Below are 22,395 nucleotides of genomic sequence, written 5' to 3' on the forward strand. Positions count from 1 at the left end.
TGGAAATAGAAATCACTCGAGCTACTGGGGGCAGGGGTGGGTGAATGCCAAGAGTTTTGTGAGTTGTACTGATATTTGAAGAAGTGTGTATAAACTGTTGGGCTGGTGAATTTACTGGGATGTGGTGAGATTATCCTGGAAACCAAATCCCTCTTGGGTCATATGTTAATGGAACAAAAGCATGTAACCTGTACAGAGAACAGAATTCATCAAATGTTTGTGAAAGGGCTCTCTGTTGTGTACTCTCAATAATTTGTTCACTTCAGCCTTGAAAAAAAATTCACTAGCTAGGAACCTATAGGCACAGGTTTGAGGGCTGTGATCCCTCACATCAACTTTATATCGGCTTTACTGCTATTAAGATGTTGTTCTTTCCTATTGATGCTCATAGCATACAGCTGACATGTCTGGACCGTTGTTTTGCATCAGATCTTGCATTGCAGATTACTTGTTTTCCAAATGCAATATAGCATGTGAGTTAATTTAAGGGCACATCTCTGTTTTACTTCCTCTTTAAAACCCTCCCCAATAACTCAAAAAAAAATAAAAAGTTGAAAGTGGAACAAGCTGTGAACAACATCTCATAATTCTGGCCCTTATTCAGGAAAGCACTTAAGCACATGCAAGGTAATTCTATTTTAGGTACTTATATGGCCCCATCACTGTAGTATTTCTGTGCCTCATAATCTTTCAATGTATTTATCTGCACAACATCCTGTGAAGTGGGGCACTGCTATTATCTCCATTTTACAGATGGGGAACTGAGGCCTAGAGAGGCAAAGTGACGTGCCCAAGGTCACACAGCAGTGGCAAAGCGAAGAAACTGAAATTGAATCTGGGTATCCCAAGCCCTAAACTAGTGCTCTAACTACAGACAATCCTTCCTTGACTCTCAAGTCCATTCCTATTCAGGATGGGTGCTGAAGCAAGTGCTTAATTGTAATTCCTCATCATGGATGCTTTCTTAAACCCCAGCCTAATTCAGAATGGGAGTGTCACTCTTGAACTATAATCTACACGAGTAGTTTAAAAAAAACTTTATTAAGCCTTATTTGCTCTGAGAATTAAGCTGACCAAATTAAATTTGATTGGTTTCTAAAGGCGTTTTAAAAACACTGTTTTATCATATTAGTATTGTTAGTGGGAAATCCTATATAAGTACAAGAGAGTGAAAAAATAATACAGGATCCAAACCTTGGTAATCTACCACTGGTAGCTGGTTATCCGGGCAAGCTTCTAGAAGAGGTTTTCTTCACAGATATCGCCCATCCTACTTAAAGTCTTTGCTGAAACTTTTCAAAAGGGGAGTTTCTCATGATACAAGAACAGCTCTTATTAACTTTGGAGAAAGGTAGTGTTGGTCATAACTGGTAAGATTTCCTTCCTATGTCTCTGTAAAATACAGAATAGAAAATATTCACCAAACTTCTAGCAGCCTGCCTAAATGACAGGGGTGCTGGAACAATGTGTATAGTGGGGGTTCTGAGAGTCATTGAATCAAACTGTGTATAATGGAAACCACTTAAAGCCAAGGGGTGTGGCAGCACTCCCAGCATCCCTAGTTCCAGCACCTATAGTAAATGATGCAATCCCTTTAATTATTTACAAAAGTGAAGTTGGTTTTGTGAAAGGCAGAATTGCTGCTGATAGCAAAAGAAAAATATTTCACTTAATTCACCAAGCCCAGTTACTAGGTAGTCCATCAATAATTTTATCCCTAGGGCTGCATTTGACAGGGTGGAGTGTCTCTTGTTAATTGCACAACTAATTTTTGGTCCAATTTTTCTTAACTGTGTTGAAGTCCTTTACAATACCCCTTTTGCAAAGGCGCTGACAAATGGAATTCTTTTACATATATTTCAGCTGGAAGGAGGAATGCGGCAAGGTTGTCCCCTCTCCCTTTTATCTGTTGAGCACCTAGTAATAAGTCTAAGAAAGTAGTCCAGCTTTGCAAGCCTACAAATAAACAAAAGGTATACAAAGAGCAAAAGAGCAGTTTGCATGCAGATGATTTTTTCTGTTACTTGGGAATTCTTCTTCTTCAGTCTTCCCCTGCTGTCATTAATAAATCGGTTTGGAGAATTATCAGGATGCCAAATCACTTGGAATCTAGTCACACATAATGGACATTTCCGAAAGATCATATGCTTTTTTAAATCTGCAAGGAAATTACATACCCCGGCATGTACAACCTCTCCCATATATCCCATGCAGACACTACATAATAAAACCACTATGACATTATAAGATGGTCGCTTCTTCCCTTTTCTTTGTGGGCAGAATTGAAATTGTTAAAATGAACACAAGGTATTTATATTATTGAGTTTGTTGCCAATGGAGATCTCTGCTTTATTATTTAGCCAGCTAAATAAGCTAATCACACTATGTGGGACTTGAGGAGCGCTATTAGTGGTCCCTGAAGAGGCATTGAGGCTCATAGCCTCATCACAGAAGACCCTGGGCTCCTGTGGAACCCAGAGGATCCCCTGCTAGAGGATTTGCAAGGGATTTACCTTCCCCCAGAGCTCCTCCCATAGCAATTTCTACAGGAGATCTAGGTTTGGAAATGAGAAAAGCTGACAGCCCAGTTTATGGCCTTCTTCTTTGTTTGCATAAGATAGAAGAAAGTGTCTCTTAGTTAATGAACTTTGCATGCCCTTATGATTACACCAGTTTGTTGACAGGATATGGTATTTACTGTATCAATAAAAGCTAAAGGGACTCTGTCCTCACTTGAGGACTCACGTGATTGACCTTTAAAAACACAACAAACAGGATTATGGGGTATCAGCTCGTCTCGGATTGCTTTGTAAAGAACTGGCTGCTGTGGAAAGCCAGTAAAAAAAGTCAAGTCTCCACTCCATAGTCTGAACTGGGTCTGAGCTGTCTCCTGCACAGCTCAGAAGGTGGCATGCACAACCTTGGCAACTAACTCCCTGATCCTGGAGATGGCCAATCACTGTTATTGTCGAATCCTAGATAATACTGGATAACTGGAAAATGCCTTTTGGATCACAGAGTCCAATCTCCCTGCATTAAGGAGAATAGGATACTAATTTGCCACATGCTTACCTAATCCTGTCATTAACTTGTCTACATAACACATGTAATAATTTTAAGACAGTTGTTGTTAACAGACATTAATCTGGACTGATTTGTATCCAAAGCTCTCAGCAAAAGCCAGGGGAAGGTGGAAAGCAATACGGATCCTCCTGAAATAAGATCAGATGCTGCCATTCATGGTGCTTTCTGGATGGCTCTCCTCAAGTCTTGCTCACAAGCCCAAATTCTACTCAGTGCAACAGTCAACAGTGATGACGTATAAACTGTGAATATCCCCACATTCATGAATGGGAAATTCACATTGTCACACTGGTCTAAATCCTGAGCAATGTCACCGATGTTAGCTTGGTGTAAGAGAGTGGAGAATCATGCCCATTGTTTCAGTCTCTCTGCCTGCAGACTCAGGAGGACATTCCTGCATTGGTTCACATGAGACAGGTTTTCTTCAGTAGGGCTAGCAATGTTTTTTTTTAAATGAAAGTTTTAAATTGTGACTAAACTGATGGGATCACAGGAGATGTGATTGTATGGTTACTGCAACTCTAACTCCTGCTCAAGCCAGCTCTGACTCCGGATTTTAGAAATATTTTAATGGGAACAGGGTTTATTTTTTTAAATTGTAACTGTATTTATATTTATTTCCCTTAAGGAGACCGGAGGCATTTGGATACTAAATCAACGTAATTATTCTTGAATTTTTAAAATGATTTGATTGTAATCTAAAAAGAGAAGCTGTAGCTCAAACTGAAGTTATGCATTCGATGTAGCAATTATTGGATGAGGTTCTTGGGCCTGTGTTATGCAGGAGGTCAGGCTCGATGATCTGGCTTTAAAGTCTATGAGATTGTCACCATGATAAAGGAACTTCCCTCACATGGGTTAGGAATTCCTGACTAATTATGGATTGAACAATTTGTTATGAAGAAATTTAAGACCTTTGAGGTTAGTTTCAGGTGCTCTTACATCATAAGATAACATAACCTTTCCGGATTGGCCTCTTTCCACTAGCTCTGGCATTTACTCCTCCTCCCCTTTCACATGAAATAAAGGCAGAACCCAAGGCTCATTTAGAGGCCACTGCGTCATATGAGTAGCAGACAAAATCGTGAAACTCTCTCATTTTTTCTAGGGCGCTAACCTAATCCAGGGCAGAGAAGAGAAAAGCAAAGTTAGACTGGTCAGCGAGAGGAGTACAGAGCGAGGATGAGCTTCCTTCCACATTTCTCCATTGAGACCTGGGCTCTTCTGATCACCCTCCTCGCTCTCCTGATACTGTAAGTAAAGTTCTATTGAACTAAAGCTTCTCTTCTTGTGCTGTTTCCTCCAAGATCTTGAGAATTGTCAATGCCTTAATTCCAATGGTCTCCTGAAATGCAACCTGCATGTCAGTCCTGTAGGACAGGGGTTCTCAACCTGCTTCTTTCTGAGGCCCCCCCGGACATGTTATAAAAACCCCACGGCCAAGCTGTGCCACAACAACTTTTTTCTGCATATAAAAGCCAGAGCCGGTGTTAGGGGGTAGCAAGCAAGGCTATTGCCCAGGGTCCACGCCACAGGGGGCCCCGCAAAGCTAAGTTGCTCAGGCTTCGACTTCAGCCTCAGGTGGCATGGTCCAGGGCCAAAGGCTTCAGCCCTGCATGGTGGGGCTTTGGCTTCCTGCCCTGGGCCCCAGCAAGTCCAACACTGGCCCTGCTTGGCGGACCCCCTGAAACCAGTTTGCAGCCTCCCAGGGGGCGCCGGACTCCTGGCTGAGAACCACAGCTGTAGGATCTGTAGCCTCTGAACTCAAAGGGCTCTCTGGCTAGCAAACCTTTTCGAAAGACATATTGGCAAAGGGATGGTCCAGCCATAATCCAATCTAGGGAGATCTGCAAACAGTATTTTTGTGAATTGCTATGAGTTTGAGCCTCAAGGACTTCCTCTAGGATTTACTGTGGCAGAATTTGGGCTAGATAGTGGGGGGACTATTGCTGAGTCTGTAACTGCTTTGGGATTCATGGAATGAATTATAAATATTGATAAACATCTTGTACAATTTCCAGTGTCAGTATGATGCACTATAAAATACAGTGTCAGCAAGAAGTCAACCTTTCAATATACTTACCCTTTTTAACCCCCCCCTGCCCCCCCTACTTTGTTCTGGCCTAAATAAAGCCTCTGCTAAGGTTTCCTTGGTAAACATTAGAGCTATAACATTCACCCAGTGATAAAGTTCTTCCATGGGAAGTTGGTAACCTCCATCCAGAAACAAATATTTTGAAAAGCTCTTTCAACCCAGCCCAAGACAAGCTTCAAAATGCTACATCCCAGATCTTTATAGAGAAGCAGAGAGCCCTGAGGTGGGAGTAATAACTTTACAACACCAAAAAAAGGGTGCTTCAGAGGAGAGAAATCTGCAAAGCTGTCAACAAAATCCAAACAGAAACCCATCAGACTAGGCTCCCTGACACACCACTGCAGTAACATTGGGCTAAGCACAAGGAGAACAATACATGAAATTAAAGTGCAGCCTTATAAAAGCTCCGCTCAGGACATAATGTCTGGCTCGGCTTTGGTTTGTCCGTAATAAACATATGTACGCTTTTTTTCCCCTGTGTTTCTCTCTCCCTTTATTGGCTCCTCTCCCTGTGCTGGCAATGAGCCTAGAGAGGCTTCTCTTTTGCATTTTGCTAATGGCTTGAAGGACCCATTCTATTGGAACAATTATTCCTTTATGAGATGATTGCTTTTACCTCAGGGCTCGCTCGTTGATGGTCCATTACAGCAGTGAAGCTTATCACTCGCTGTGTTTATTAAACAGATTTACAAAATGCTAATTTTTGGACCAAATTTTCCACAGCTTCGTTCCTGCTTTGTGCAACAGCTCCGCTGCCCCTGGATAGCTTTGAGATCCAACAGCCTATTGTCACTGTTATGTGACCTTCAGATTCTTATTATTTTACAGATATGGGATCTGGCCATATGGTTTATTTAAGAAACTGGGTATTCCTGGGCCAACACCCCTGCCTTTCTTTGGGACCGTCTTCAAGTGTGGCAAAGTAAGTGACTGCGGGCTCCAGAAATACATGTCCCTTATATTACAGTACCAAAACATTTCCACTGCACTGATGGATGTATCCTGTACAAGCTTCTCTGCTGGCATGTGAAGACCCACGACAGCACAGAGTCTCTGTAATGTAGACCATGACACCTATTCTGTACAGCTCAAGTGAAGGACCCAGTGAGACCTTGGCGCTAACTCAAAAAAGACAAACATAGATGTAGCTGGTTTGCAGACTCACCATTTACATTTACACCATTTTTTCTGGGTACAACATTTACTTACAAAAAGAAAAGGAGGACTTGTTGACCTTAGAGACTAACAAATTTATTTGAGCGACAGCTTATGCTCAAATAAATTTGTTAGTCTCTAAGGTGCCAAAAGTCCTCCTTTTCTTTTTGCGGATACAGACTAAAACAGCTGCTACTCTGAAACCTCCAAGCCATCCCCGGAATGACAGGTAGACCCACCAAGCAACAAACAGACCCATCAAGCCAACCCAGCTATGTTTGTAGTTTAAAAAAGAAATCACAGTACCGAACATCAGGCTGAACTATGCGCACAGGTACATGTATGATTTAACCATCAAAGTCAATGTGCCTGTCTATCTGAGGGCAGCCTTTGCTCATAGTGTAGATCCTCAAGAGTCCCTAGGCAGTTTCTGCCATGTAGCTGATGAAATTTCTGCCTGAGTACTCTTCCTCCACTTCTAATTCCATTTTAACATTTCTTCTGCAGGGTTTAGTGGACTTTGACAAAAACTGCTTTCGGAAATATGGGAAAATCTGGGGGTAAGTATTTTACTAGACAGTATTCATCAGCTCAGGGTCTTTAAAGTTCATCCAAAATCTAAATCAGATGGTGAAAAATAATCTGCCAGAAGAGGGGATCTTCAACATCATGTTATATAGAGCTTTACCTGGCCTGTTTGGGAACTCTATCTAAGATAGAGTGATAGATCTGCCTTGTCACATCTGTCCTGACCCTGACCTGATGAAGGGCAATACATCTGCATTACCACCAGTCTTATTCTGCATTGGATGTTCGCTTCACCTTTTGCCACTATGATTATAACTCAGGCTCTAAACCTGGAACACACCTTGCTGTTTTCAGTAATGGATATATCTATTCACTGTAACATCTCTGAAAGAGTTTCAGAGTCTAGGGAAAATACCTTTAAATGCCCCACCCCTCCCCAATTTTCTTTCCTTTTCCCCACAAACTCTCCTACCCATTAATTGTTATTATTATTATGTATTATTGTAGCACATAGGATCCCAAGTCATGGCGCAGGACCCCATTGTGGTAGGAGCTGTACAAACACAGAACAAAAAGACAGTCTTTGCCACAGAGTTTATAATCCAAGAATAAGACAAAAGACAACAGGACAAGGAAACAACGAGACAATACCAGCCAGCACGATAGGCAGTGGGTCTTCCACTCTGCTGCTCCTATTTCTCTGCGCTCCCTCATCCTCCCTCCTGTTCCCTACAGCCTCCTCTGCCCTAGTCTCCTTCTGCAACCCGCATTACTCTTCTCCCTACAGCAGTCCACATATCCTTGCACCAGCCATCTTCCTGCCTTCTCTCCTTTCCATCGTCTCCTTACAATTCCCAGTACAGAGCCCAAGGACACCCATGTTTCCTGAGGGTAACCCATTGGAAACAGTGTGAGAGAGCAAACATCTTTACTAGAGGCGGCCTCGCTTCTACATGCAAAGTAGAGATATGGAAGCCATCTTCACGAAGGGCACCCTCAGGCTTCAAACACTTTGAAAAGTAATGGGAAATGGTGGGCATTTTGAAGAAGGGCAAAAGTCATGAGTTTGATGCCAGAAATTGGTACACCATCAGAAACTTAACACAAATGCCTAAAATTGCAGGAGTTAACAACTGATGATTCACAGCACCTTAAACTGCCATGGATTGCAGTGGGCATCAGAGGTGTTCAGTCCCCTGTATGCCTGGATCTTTTCTTTAAGATTTGCAAAGAAACTTGAAGAAATCTTGTAATTTCACACTATGTTATGAGTCAAGGTGACATCCTGCTGTACATTCTTTTTTAGTAAAAAACTTTCTATTTCTACATTGTAGAAATGCTCCCTAATGACACAGGACAAGGTGCTTGTGCCACAGAAAAACTTGTGTCTTTTGTCTGGTTTTGGAAAGATGTTTTCAGTACAAATCTAATTCTGGAAAAAGTCTATTCTAGCTCCAGTGGGAATGAAGGGATTGATTTATGAAGAGAGATTAAGGAACTGAGTATGTATTTCTTGGCAAAATGAGGACTTGTAGGGAATGGTCTACATGTATTTGAAGGATGTAAACATCAAGGAGGCACTGGAGGTGTTGAGAGGATTAGAAAAAGGCATAACTAGGAGGAATGGGATGAAATTAAATGAACATCATCAATTTAAAAACCACATTTCTGTCTGCAAATCCTTGACCTATTGTTACCAGTAGCACCTTGATGACTATAAATGAAAGAGATTACAGAAAAAATATTTCTGTTTTTCATATCCAGTCACAGACTTAACTATAAAAAGCTCATGAAGACTAGATCTTGTGGCCATCATAGAAAATTTGATGAAGGAGCTTCCATTTAATTCCTTATACTCCATTGACAGTGGTGGGTTTTGCAATGTGTTATTTTTCCATAGGTTTTACGATGGCAGACAGCCTGTGCTGGCCATCCTGGATTCTACACTCATTAAAACTGTGCTGGTGAAAGAGTGCTACACCACCTTTACCAACCGACGGGTAGGTTTCCAATCTTTAACCTTCTTCATTAAGACATAATAAAGTCTTAAATGAAAATAATCTCAATTACTGTTAGAAACACACAGTACTGGAAAGCTTTAGAGTTTCTTAGTATAGGAGAATGAATGTACATCCAGAATTAAGCTCATTTCCCACTGCACATCACTCCACTCCCGCACTAAAGAAGGAGGGAGAAAAAGCTCAGTTGGAATTGGGTACTTTGATTCTCAGAGAAACCTATTTGACTGCACTTCACAAGTAACTGAAACTATTAGGGTACTTTACTGAAGTTGGGAATAGAAAAAAACACTCAGGAGAAATTCCACTCAGTTGAAACAATCAATGAGAGCTAGATATGATCCTTTCTGTGCTTTGCCTTCCCCCCCCAGAGATTTGGTCCAACAGGATTGCTAGAGTCGGCTGTCTCCATCGCTGAGGATGAGCAGTGGAAGAGGATTCGCACTGTGCTCTCTCCAACCTTCACCAGTGGGAAGCTAAAAGAGGTAAAACCCAGAAGAGCAGTCACAAACTCAACCACTGGGTCAGTGCAGACAGCACTGAAGCAAAGATAGTCACAATGGTCTGGTCTCCTCTGTTAGAATCAGATTTCTAAATCAGCTTGTTTCCTTTGCGCCTCCTCATGTAAAAAGGAAAAGGATTAAAATGAAAATGCCAGAAAGCCGAAAGACATGATGCTTGTGAATGTTTATGATTCTCCCCTAGGCTATTAGAAACCATGTTTTAAACAAGAGGAAAAGTTACTATACTAATTATCTATATATAGGACATTTTTATTTGTGTGCTCTGATTCATATTTCAGATGTTTCCCATCATGATGCATTATGGGAAGGTTTTGGTGAGAAATGTTCAGAAGCAAGTGGAAAAGGATGAACCCATAGCTGTTAAAGAGTGAGTAATTCTGTCCTGCAAGGCTGGGACTTGTCAGAGAACAGCTGTTGATATGGTGTGATTTTTAGATTGTGAGCTCTTCAGGGCAGGGATTGTGTCTGTCCGGGGTGCACCAAGTATTTTGTACTAACGGCGTGCAAATAATAAATAAAACTAATGGTAATAAATTCATTGTCACCATACAGGCAGCATGCGGGACAGAACTTAGCATACTTGGTTCCAAAACCACAGATTTTACGACTGGAACAAACAGACTACACTGTCTTATTATTAGGGCTTAAAGGGCCACAGCCATTCGCTGACAAGCTAATCACAGTACCTGAGCAGGCCTGATTCCACCAGAATACCTACACATGAGCTAATAACTGTGTCATACCCCGAGGAAGATTACGAGATTCTAGGCTATGCTAGTTCTGAATGAGGCTTTATGGAAATTTGCCTGTTTCCTCACAGATGCAATACTAGTATTGCGTATCTTTCTTTGTTTTCAGAAGAAGGAAAGAGAATTCCTCCTGAGGGTTTTGTTTTCTTTAAGGAGGTGTCATATGGGAAGCAAGTGAAAGGTTATAATCACCTATTTGAAATGTTAAGTCCACAATCAGTATTTTATTTTCCATCTTTTCTCAGTGTGTTTGGTGCCTACAGCATGGATGTTATCACAAGCACTTCGTTTGGTGTGAATATTGACTCCATGAACAACCCCCAAGACCCATTTGTAAAGGAGGTTAAGAAACTAGTGAAGTTTGACTTCTCTTTCCAACTCTTTATTTTCATATGTAAGTCGGCTCCTACTCATTGAAAACTCCAGCCAAGTTTGTGATCCAGACGTTCAGTAAGGATATGTGGAGCAACAGTACATACTGCTCCATTCTATACCTTAGCCAATGTCTAGGGAAACTAAACTCTCCACCTTGATTACTTAGTCCTGCCATAAGTACAGGAGACTGGACTAGATGACCTCCTGGGTCCCTCCCAGTCCTATGATTACACTGGGATGGTCTTATCTCTGTCAAATTATACTTCTTTATACCCATGCTATGCCCAATGATTATGGTAATCTCTAGAAGAGGCAAGATTTTTTGTAGTCAGTGGAGTTGTGTTGACACAAAGATCACCAACATTTGGCCATTCTATTGTATAGCAGGTAGGAAGGGTCACAACAGTGTAGTGGAGATCTGGAGCTGGTTCCTAGGGTATGGGACAGTAAAGGATTTGAGAACATTCAAGGCCGTCTGAAACAAACTTCAAAAGCTTTCAGAATATTGTTATGAGCTGGGTGAAACCTTGTTATGGGTTGAGGTAAAGCCTCATTCAAGCTGAAGTGTGAGTGTGTCCTCCATTTAAGATAATTGTATGAGACACTTAAGGGGCCACACCTAAAACAAAACCCTAATACAGTCTGCCCAGAAACTAGCACCGCAGGGGCAATGGATTCAACTGGGTCTTGTGACCAACAGGTGTGGGAGTACACACAGATACTGAGGTCACAGTCAAGGACAGAGAGAGGAAGAGGCAAAGAGCCAAGAAAAAGCCAAGCAGGAGCTTGTAAGCACAAATTTGGTCCTGGAAAAAGATAGAGCGTGCTGTTGGGTCTGATATTGGCTACAGAGGCTTGGGGGCTGTTAGCTAAGAAACTGCTCCTTTTGTTCTTGGTTCCTTCTGTATTCAGAGAGACAGGACTTTGTACAGTCTTTGTAAATAAACAAAACCTCTTCAAAGAAATGCCTGATTACCACCAGTTTCTATTTCCAGACCCAAAGCTTGACTAGCTGCTCAGGACAAAAAGGGCAACAATATTTTCATCTTGAGTGTGCCAGGCTTTGTTATTAGTTTGGTTTTTCCAAAGATTTCTTGGGGTGGGAAGCTATTTTCTGTGGAATATTGCTAGTGCTAGCTGGAGGAATGTCCTGCACTCAGAGAGCATAATCGACCCCAGTCTCAATGGCAAAAAGACACCAGACACACACGGCTTGAGAGCAGGGCCAGATTAATACAGGGGCTTTAGGGACTGCAGCCCAGGGCCCCGGAACAGTAGGGCTCAGGCAGGCTGCAGCCTCACATCACTCCTGGAAGTGGCTGGCTGGTGGCATGTCTCTTCGGCCCCTGGCTCCGCATGCTGAGCCTGCCCCCAGCACCGTCCCTGCAGCTCCCATTGGTCGGGAACCTTGCACCCCCTCCTGCACCCCAACCCCAGGTCAGAATCCCCTCCTACACCAAATTCCTTCCCAGAGCCCGCACCCCTCACTTGTACCCCAACACTCTGCCCCAGCCTGGAGCCCCCTCCTGCACCCAAACTGCCTCCCAGAAGGAAACTAATATAACAGCTGTTCTAAGATAAGAAGTAGGCTATTTTGAATTAATTTAACTATATTCTACATGTTTTAAGACTGAAATGTAACCACAGAACAAAGGCAAGTTTAGTATAACGTATAATAATAGTATAATTTAATAGCCTCAATGCCATAATTGCGATCATTTTGTTTTGAATTAGGAAACAGACTTGTATACAGGGGCCCCATAAAAATCTAACTGCCCCGGGCCCACAGGAGAGTTAATCCGGTCCTGCTTGAGAGACTGGAATGTTCTTGGGGCAGGTATTCATACACAGGGCTGACTCCTAGCAGTGAGGCAGCAACCTTAGTAAGGGGTAGTGTGAAGCTGCATTGCCCCAGGCAGAGCTCAAGAAGGATCTGCATTTGGGGCGGGATTATCCCTCTCAACTCCCTGTTGCTTTTGGGTAGTACACACACTGTACCATGTCAGCACATCTGCCTGTGTAAATGGGAGTGGTGCCCATTTGCTTCAGGGGTGAATTGGGCACTAGGTTCCTACTATCTGGAGCTGGATTTGAATCACTGAACTGTAGGATGTTCTTGCTCAGTGCCTGGTTCAGCTAAGAATGTCATTGTTCTGATTATATTTTTCCACTGATAACTTAAGGAAATGGATTTTTTTGCCCAGGTTGCCTCACTCTCACAATGAATTTCGCTCTACTCTAGATGTATTTCCATTCCTTACTCCTCTTCTTAAGATGCTGAATGTGAGCGTTTTCCCAAACGATGTCCTGGAATTCTTCGCACGGTCAATCACCAAAATAAAGGAAAAGCGCAAGAGAGACACCCCCACGGTAAGGAAGACTTTTTCAATGATGGAACCAAAGAATATTATCCATTCAGTTACCCACGTAAAAAATTCTTCACGTGACAGCATTGAAAATGCAACTAAAGTCAAATAATGACCAGAAGCCAGCATTACAACACATCCAGAATTCTGCTGGAACTAAAGTCCCAGCAGAGTCACAGAACAGAATGAATGCAGCAGTGACCTTGGGCTACATCAGAGTAAAAGCAATTGCAGTTTGGGCTTGCAAGGCTTTTGATTTGACAGCAAACTGGCAGAAGATGTGATCACCCGTGGAGTGGACTAGGGACGCTGGAGCAGAGAGAGGGAGGGATACACCTGAGTAAGCAGTAGATATAGTAATGACGACAAATGACCATATTGCTGAATATTGAGTCCCATAAAAGATGTGGTCTCCACACGAAAGCTAAGAGGACAGAGTCACTCTTATTACCTTTCAGGACTTCCTCAATCCGGTCCCAGGGAGAATATTAAACCCAATTGTAGAGGTGATACTTCTGAAATACACTTACTGTGATTATTTTCCCCCCCAGATTGTAAAGCCATATAAGGGTGCCAAGCAATCTGGACTAAAGAGTGTGGTAAACCCAGGACAAACAGCTACAAAAGGGGGGTAATAATTAGTCCCAGGGGTTTAAAAGGCCCCTCCCTATCCACTGAGGAGAGAGAATCAAGGGGGCAATAAGGTTCAGCTGGAAAAGGGGTTGCTAGGGAACCAATTAGGTTCAGCTGACTCCAACTACTTGGGACCTTTTTAAACCCTAGCCTGGGTGCTAGGAGAGGGAGAGTGAAGGACTGAGAGGAGCAGGGAAGCTGTCAGTAGACTGTTTGCAGCAAGACACCAAACCTTTCCAGTAGGGAGGCTGCAGTTGCTCCCCAGGAGGGAAGGAAAATAAGCACAAGGGACTGACTGAGGAGAGGAGTAGCAGGACCCTGTGCCACCTATAAGGCTTTGCCTTGCCCCAAACCTGAGTCTCCAAGGCTAAAAAGGACTGAGCCTACTGAGGCGAACAAGGTATTTTGCCACAAGAGGTTTAGCTTTGTGGTTCTAGGCTCTGCTCACTGCTCCTTGTGCGAATGAGAGTCCAAGTCTGCCATCTTCACTGTCCGCTCTCTTCTGAATGTTACTTCTCTTCCCAGGACCGAGTGGATTTCCTGCAGCTGATGATTGACTCCCAGAATTTAAACACCAGTCACAAGAGCAATGGGTTGCATCACCCAAATAAAGGTAAAACCATGAAATTATTTACAGGCATGAGTGCCTTTGGAGGCTCCTGGACTGAGGGGAATTGGATTGTTCATCTTGTGCAGCTGGGGAGAAGATTTATACTCATTCATGTGCTCATTTGCGCAACAGTGTTGTATAAAATAGGTAACTTGTCTCCTTTTCTGCAGTTAAAACAAAGTGCATTCCATGGCATCTTCTACAGCATATTAATTAGGGTTGGTCAATAAAAGATACTGGGGTGGTATGTACCAATATACCCAGGGATAAACTGTCCGTCCTTGCTCCCCCAAATATTTGTCAGCATTGTGTTTATCACTATGAGCAAATATTCTCAGTTCTTTTCTGGGGTGGATGGAGGCAGGTGATGTGAGAGAATTTCTCCCCTTTTTTCTTTTCTCACACCTTCCGCAAAAAGCCTCACATCTGACACCCCTTCTCTGCCTAAAGGGGAGAAGACACAGCTGGCTCTGGAGCCCAGCAATTGACCATTCATTAGCTAGCAGGGTCATTTCAGAGGGACACAGGGACTGCATTTACTTTCCCTGTAGAACTCAAGTCTCGGGGTGAGGGATGAGCTTGAGATCCAAACACAGACATTCTCATTTTAACCCCTTCAGTAGCCTTTTCCCTGCTCTACAGGATGTGATGATTACACCAACTCCAGACCAAGGTCTCTGCCTCACGCTCCAGGTTTCAGGGCTGTAGTGAGCTCAGTGACCTTACACCAGACTCGCGGCCGAACAAGTTCATCAGCCCACAGGATGATGCATACACCCATAATTTGCAATTAGTAATTTCTTTAGGCCTTGCTGCTTTAATCAGGAGAAACTTTCATGGGGATTGTGGCAGGATTATATATGATGCATGATTTTTTTTTATTAAAGTAAACTATCATTATAATACCTGCAGAAGAACTACAGCAAACTTGACTTCCTTGTTTTGATTGGTGTTTTCTGAATAAGTCAACTCTCAATACCAGGGACTCAAATCAATTATTAGCATCTAATTCACCTACCTCAACCCTGTGCTCCTGCACATGGGACAATAAAAGAAACCTTCCTCATCTGTGTGTCTGTATATAAAATACAATATGTACTGTTCCCCAAACAGCACAGTTTACATACTGTGAATTTGGACTTCACCTTTTCTGCCCGTTTATAATCTCTTCACAGTCCTGACTGATGCAGAGATTCTGGCACAAGCAATTATCTTTATTTTTGCTGGCTATGAGACCACCAGCTCCACTCTTGGCTACTTGGCTTACAGTCTAGCTACTCACCCTGATGTACAGCAGAAGCTGCAGGAGGAGATAGACTCTGTTCTTCCCAACCAGGTAAGAGTATTGGATGCTCAGTGATATGTAGCATCTCTTTATGGGAAATCCCTCTCCTCTAGTTCAAAGTCAGCAACACTGTTCTTTAAAGAAATTAAATGGTTATATTAAAGTATTCTACGTGTTGATTCACCAATCCTTTGGGAGCTCAGAAGGACAGTGAGAAGACAATAAAAGAAATCTTCACCAACCCACATATAAGTCTTCTCTGTATCTGTTTGTCTCTATGTCTCCCTCCTTCCACCAACTTCAGTCATTTATCTCTCCTCAAAATCCCACCATTCAACAATGCATATTAAAAGGGACAATTTACATTTGTTTTCTTAATCCTGCTATTCAACAATAAGGTATTTATGGGGCAGAGGCAAAGGAGGAGGGAAGGGGAGAATGTAAGAAGAGAAAGCATATGCATAGTATTGAGGGGGGATTGGCTAAGAGACATGGAGCAGTGCCAGGGCAATATGGTAACATCGCATTTTCATGGGTACCAACTTGTGTTTATAATGTCTTACACTGGGCTCCTGTACCCGCCTCTCTCCACTGAAGCCACTTTTCACCAATATTTTGGCCACAGCAAGGGGCTCAGAACTGCCAATTTTAACTAAAGCATTGTGTTCAAACAGCTTTTGTGTTTAGGTGTTTAGCTTTCAGCATAAGGAAAATGGGCACAGATTCCTGTTTCCTTTTCTTGAGGAAAGGAAAATCAAGGTGAACTCCCAGCTTTACCCCCAGTATACCTAGGACATCTACTTTGACAAGAGATAAATTGGGGAGGACAGGATGGTTTTAACACTGATCAGATTAAAACAAGATGTGTAAACACCCTCATGCCTGAGCAACATTTTTGCTTTCCACTAAAGGCGCCTCTCACGTATGATGCCCTGATGCAGATGGAGTATGTTGACATGACACTGAGTGAAACCCTCAGGCTCTTCCCTTTCGGAGGGCGAATTGAAAGGGTCTGCAAGAAAGATGTAGAGATAAATGGAGTGACCATTCGCAAGGGCACTGTCGTTATGATCCCATCCTTCCTTCTGCATCGTATGCCAGAATACTGGCCAGAACCAGAGGAGTTCAGACCTGAAAGGTACAGAACCTGTATTGATAGGGAAGTAGTAATATACAGTGCTGACATCTTTAAATTCATTCTTAAATATCAGTCTCTTGCAAAGAAATTCCTTGTCATGGTTAACCTTCATAACTGTTTGTAACAAGGCAGGCAGAGAGTCTTCAGAGAATATCAGAATACCTGCTCCTGCTCCCGCCGAAGCCAATTGCAAAATCCCTATTAACTTCAACATGAACAAGATTATATGCCCAATATGAGCAACTATACCTGAGTTCTGTTGGTCTTTCATTTATGAACTCAATGCTCATGTTTCCAAGGTGCCACTCCTCTTTATAACAGTCACATATAAAAGATATAGAGAAACATTTTGCCTGATCCAGATGACTGATGTCTATGGCCCTGCACTTACACTTTACAGTAGCCTGACCAATGACAGACCATGCCATGATGAGGCGGTACTGTTGCAATGCAACATCATTAACAGCTGGAAGGTGAATATAACTGGTAATCACAAGCATTAATGGGACTTCATTACTCTGCAGAAGCTTTGCCTAGAACTCTCACTCAGATGGTTTAAGGACTATCAACTGAACCTCCACAGGAAAACTCATTGTATCCTAGAGAAGCTGATTGTCAGCTCGGTTTCTTTGTTTTTGCTGTTCACTTTCCTGTCCAGCCTGAGGTTGAAATTCATTTCTGACACCACTTGACACTTCTATGTACTTTGTCAAGTTTCGATGGCCAAACAGATATAATCAAAAGTGTGCCCAAAAGTCAGGAACTTCTTGTCCAAAAAAACCACTGGCTTTTATCATTTCCGATTAAAAAGAATCCTCATTAGCTTCAGCAGCATTAGGCATTACATCTTCCATTAGCCAGTGAGAGGGTGTCATGATTGCACATATTTCAGTAGGTCTGACATTCCATCTGGTAGAGACCAGCGGTGTATACTCCTTATCAGTACATCCATTATACATCACACCCCTATAGCATTTTCTGAGGATTTAAAAAAACTTCACAAAAATTATTCAGTTAAATCTCACAACACCCACGTGAGGGTCAGAGTCCAAGACAGGCCAGAGGGCAAATCAAGAGACAGGCATCATTAGGCAGGCAGGGTCCCAGATAGGCCAGAGGGTAAACCAAGAGTCAGGCATCAAGAGACAAGCAAGGCCAAAAGCCGGAGTCTGAGATCTCTCACACACGGGGTCTGAAGCAAGACAGCCAGGCAGTTTCTACTGTTGCTCCGACAATTCCCAGTCATGGCTGCCTGGCTTAAGTACCAATGCCAGCCAATCAGTGGACTGCAAGGAGTTGCCACTCAGGATCTGCTGGGCAGTACTTCCTGCTGGGCTCAGCCTTACGGGGCCTTCTGACAGGAGCCCAGCCTCCTGTGGAGGCATCAGGGGACCACAGTCCCAGGTTTTAGCCCTGCAAGTTCTTATAGCTAGCCCCTGGGCTTTCATGAAACGTTGCCAACTGTTCCCATTTGAAATAGCCTCTTCCCCACCCAAACTCATCCCAAGATTCATTCCTGCCTGAAACAGGGCAGTTCAGCCATTCTTCAGGACATCCTCTGTAGAAGCCAGGAAGGGCCCTGGTGCTGTGAAGCAACCCCTGACTTTGCTTTCATGAAGTTCCCATGAAGTCCTGGGGAGAAAGCACAGAACTTTGATCTTGAACTGAAATTCCTCCACATGGCAAGGGGCTGGGTAATTGTTAGACCATTTGTGTGGCAAATACAAGTTATTTCTAAAACCAGATCATGTTTCTGCACCCCAAAACTGAGCACGTTCTCTCTCTAAAGAAAAAAGACCTTTCAGGTGACGTCACCCCTGGGGTAGCTCTGCTGAAGTCAATGGAGTTACAGCAGGCAAGAATTTATGTCTCAGTTTCTATATAAATGCTCAGGTGCTTGTATCTGGAACCAGGTTCAGTAAAGAGAACAAAGAGACCATGGATCCTTATATGTACTTGCCCTTTGGAGCTGGACCCAGGAACTGCATTGGAATGAGATTTGCTCTCCTCTCCATGAAAGTTGCTATCACCAGTCTGCTGCAGAATTTCAGCTTCAGACCCTGCAAAGAAACTCCGGTGAGAAATCCAGATTTATATGCAGTTATTTGCAAAAACAGTTAATATAAAACTGCCTCAATTTATTTGTCTAGAACAGTGGGATATAGTGCAAGAGAAATATGCAACACAAGATGCAAAGGGTACAGGTATAATACACTGCAGACTATAGACCATATTTAATGTGAAGTAGTCTGAAATTTGCAATGGAATATTCTGAAAGGGGAAAGAGACTGTCTAGGAGAGAGAAATTAGAGGGCAGAGGAGAGGGAGAAGGATTAATCAGCTTTAGTGGAAACCTTCAATCAAGTTCATTAGTTGATATCAGCATAGTGTTCCATACAGAAATGAAATGGCTTGACTCCTATCCATTTAAACATTATCAATGAGTCCTTGTTTTTGTTGTTCAAGTCCCTAGGCTGCTTAAGGTGAGTTTTCTGCAAATCATGGCTCATCCTTCATCTGTTTAGTAAAGTGGCTCCTTAGAAGTCCAAACCCCCCTTTTGCTTAGTTGCCTACGTAACATTTTACGAAGAAAACAATGGCTTGAGTCAAAATATTGCCAGACTTCCAATGCAAAGTCATAACCCGCCTTGACAAATATGAAGGTCACAGGCTGTAAACATTTTTAGCAGGAAACAAGCTCTTGTTGAGATGAACACTACATATATGAAAGCCAAAGGCCTTAGAATCATAGAATCATAGAATATCAGGGTTGGAAGGGACCTCAGGAGGTCATCTAGTCCAACCCCCTGCTCAAAAGCAGGACCAATCCCCAATTAAATCATCCCAGCCAGGGCTTTGTCAAGCCTGACCTTAAAAACTTCTAAGGAAGGAGATTCTACCACCTCCCTTGGCAACGCATTCCAGTGTTTCACCACCCTCCTAGTGAAAAAGTTTTTCCTAATATCCAACCTAAACCTCCCCACTGCAACTTGAGACCATTACTCCTTGTCCTGTTCTCTTCTACCACTGAGAATAGTCTAGAACCATCCTCTCTGGAACCACCTCTCAGGTAGTTGAAAGCAGCTATCAAATCCCCCTCATTCTTCTCTTCTGCAGACTAAACAATCCCAGTTCCCTCAGCCTCTCCTCATAACTCATGTGTTCCAGACCCCTAATCATTTTTGTTGCCCTTCGCTGGACTCTTTCCAATTTATCCACATCCTTCTTGTAGTGTGGGGCCCAAAACTGGACACAGTACTCCAGATGAGGCCTCACCAATGTTGAATAGAGGGGGACGATCACGTCCCTCTATCTGCTCTCTATGCCCCTACTTATACATCCCAAAATGCCATTGGCCTTCTTGGCAACAAGGGCACACTGCTAACTCATATCCAGCTTCTCGTCCACTGTCACCCCTAGGTCCTTTTCCGCAGAATTGCTGCCTAGCCATTCGGACCCTAGTCTGTAGCTGTGCATTGGGTTCTTCCGTCCTAAGTGCAGGACCCTGCACTTATCCTTATTGAACCTCATCAGATTTCTTTTGGCCCAATCCTCCAATTTGTCTAGGTCCCTCTGTATCCTATCCCTGCCCTCCAGCGTATCTACCACTCCTCCCAGTTTAGTATCATCCGCAAATTTGCTGAGAGTGCAATCCACACCATCCTCCAGATCATTTATGAAGATATTGAACAAAACCGGCCCCAGGACCGACCCTTGGGGCACTCCACTTGACACCGGCTGCCAACAAGACATGGAGCCATTGATCACTACCCGTTGAGCCCGACAATCTAGCCAACTTTCTACCCACCTTATCGTGCATTCATCCAGCCAATACTTCTTTAACTTGCTGACAAGAATACTGTGGGAGACAGTGTCAAAAGCCTTCACAAACTATAACTAGGAGTACTGTAACACAGACATACTGTGACACAGACATATTAGAGAGAGGATTTTGTCGAGAATCTGTCATTTCCTGGAACTAGGATCCTTGCTATTCAGAAATGCACATTTATCTCCTTCCCTGAACATCATGGAGAAATATTTAGCTGTGAATCATGGAGACAAAGGGAGCAGGGACTGTAAGAATGATCATAAATAACCAATCTCCACAAATAACATTTCAGCAGGTGCCCATATGATCATCCAAAAGAATTCTCTCTTGGACAACTTGTTGTAGGAAGGCAAGTGAATGTTGTTGGTTCATTTAGTTTCATCAGGACTCAACTCACTTCTTTTCACTAGGACTACACAGAAAGACACCATTCTACCTAAAGGCAGTGATATATATGCTGATAGTTCTAATTTTACCTTCACCAAATCCTAGCCAAAATGTTAATGGAATGCTCTGACTTGCAAAATAAGCCATTTGGATATGTGGTTTGGTCCAGGCCCGCCTCTACCCCAAAATCAGACAAACCTTTTCAATATGAGTTTCATTTAGAGATTTTGGCTTAGTTTAAACCTACATGTCAACTAAACCAGTGGTAGAGGGAGGGCTGTGAACCCCAGGAAGTTTGCATGAAGTCACTGTAAAGTGAAATATCCATGTTTAGCACAAATCTTGCTGTGCTAGATTGCTGTGCTAAATCAAACAGGGAAAACCAAAGACCTGAGACACAGACATACAAGGGTTTGTGTTCCTGAGAAGGCCAGAAACAGTCCTATTCCCAAGGACAAAATGCCTCTGTCCTATGTCCCCTTTTTATCTGTCTTTTATTCAGTGGGATCTAAATGATCTTCTCTAATTGCTGCAGATACCTCTCAAACTGTTTTCAAAAGGATTCATAACTCCAGTGGAACCTATCATTCTGAAGTTAGTCTCCAGAACCACAGAATTGAAGGAGTAAAATCCAGTGGCGTTTTATAGCAGCTCTTCAGAGGTCAATAGCTGCTGTACCAACAGATGCTGTACACATTGTTCTGGGAAGCTGATTTAGACGCACAAGAGCTTAATTCAGAAGACAGTTGCTAAATATTTGCAGAAAAGCATGACTAGAGAGACAGAGAAAGTGGATGAGGTAAGGAACCATTAGAAACTGTGCTAACTACTTATGCTAAACTATCTGTTCAATCTTGTATTTAGCTGTGACACTCCTGAGCACCTTTCCCAGGCCTGGAGAGGAGCTCTGTGTAGCTGGAAAGCTTGTCTCTCTCTCACCAACAAAAGTTGGTCCAATAAAAGATATTACCTCACCCAGTTTGTCTCTCTACTATCCTGGGATCAATGTGGCTACAACAACACTGCATATAAAAAGCATGGGCAAACCATGTTCAGTATTGTTAGCTAATGAAACTCAACCACACCTAACCCTTGTTGACAGACATGACTGCTGGCAACTGTGCTGAGTCAGGCGCTGTTAAATTTCAGTGCAGGCCAGGTCTGGCTCTCTTTTAGCGGTATTCCTTCCCAAAAGGGAGAAAAGTACAGTCTCTTTCAAGATGCAGAAGAGACTTGTTTGATACCAACAGGAATCAGTTATTATTAATAATGATTATTGAATGGGAATATTGGTGATGAAAAATGGGTGCATGACAAGATTCTTTTTGAATAGTGCAAATAGTTCTTGTCTGGATACAGTTCAGCAAACAAACTGTTTGGCTGCAGTAAGGCTATATTCTGCTAACTAATCGCTTGTGTAATGCATCTATTGTATAAAGTGGTAATTTACAGAGATGACAGAAATCAATAAAAATATGTTGAGCAGAGCTCATTTGTCTGTTTTATATTATGGATGAGTTCATCACTTGTCATTTGAAAGAAATATGTAGTCTTGACCGCTGAAATTATGAATATATAGCATCTTCTACTCAATTCAATCTCTGATAATCTTGATC

At 42.7% G+C, this 22,395-nt stretch overlaps 1 protein-coding gene across 1 annotated transcript; it reads left to right on the top strand.

Moving 5' to 3' along the window:
* The first annotated feature begins 4,202 nt into the window (after nt 1-4,202).
* LOC142073447 (cytochrome P450 3A9-like) lies at nt 4,203-22,195 on the top strand. The gene is made up of 13 exons (XM_075133299.1): nt 4,203-4,337; nt 6,008-6,101; nt 6,842-6,894; nt 8,763-8,862; nt 9,252-9,365; nt 9,683-9,771; nt 10,399-10,547; nt 12,771-12,898; nt 14,053-14,140; nt 15,313-15,473; nt 16,334-16,560; nt 18,474-18,636; nt 21,315-22,195. The coding sequence occupies exons 1-13, from the start codon at nt 4,267-4,269 to the stop codon at nt 21,405-21,407; spliced, it is 1,530 nt and encodes a 509-aa protein (XP_074989400.1). The 5' UTR covers nt 4,203-4,266; the 3' UTR covers nt 21,408-22,195.
* The last annotated feature ends 200 nt before the right edge of the window (nt 22,196-22,395 follow it).

Source organism: Caretta caretta, chromosome 10 (assembly GCF_965140235.1).
Source record: "Caretta caretta isolate rCarCar2 chromosome 10, rCarCar1.hap1, whole genome shotgun sequence".
NCBI lineage: Eukaryota > Metazoa > Chordata > Testudines > Cheloniidae > Caretta > Caretta caretta.

Coding starts and splice junctions, on each gene's coding strand:
- LOC142073447 (XM_075133299.1), top strand. CDS start 4,267: ATGAGCTTCCTTCCACATTTCTCCATTGAGACCTGGGCTCTTCTGATC. Junction 16,561..18,473: donor GAGGAGTTCAGACCTGAAAG/GTACAGAACCTG, acceptor ATCTGGAACCAG/GTTCAGTAAAGAGAACAAAG. Junction 18,637..21,314: donor GACCCTGCAAAGAAACTCCG/GTGAGAAATCCA, acceptor TAATTGCTGCAG/ATACCTCTCAAACTGTTTTC.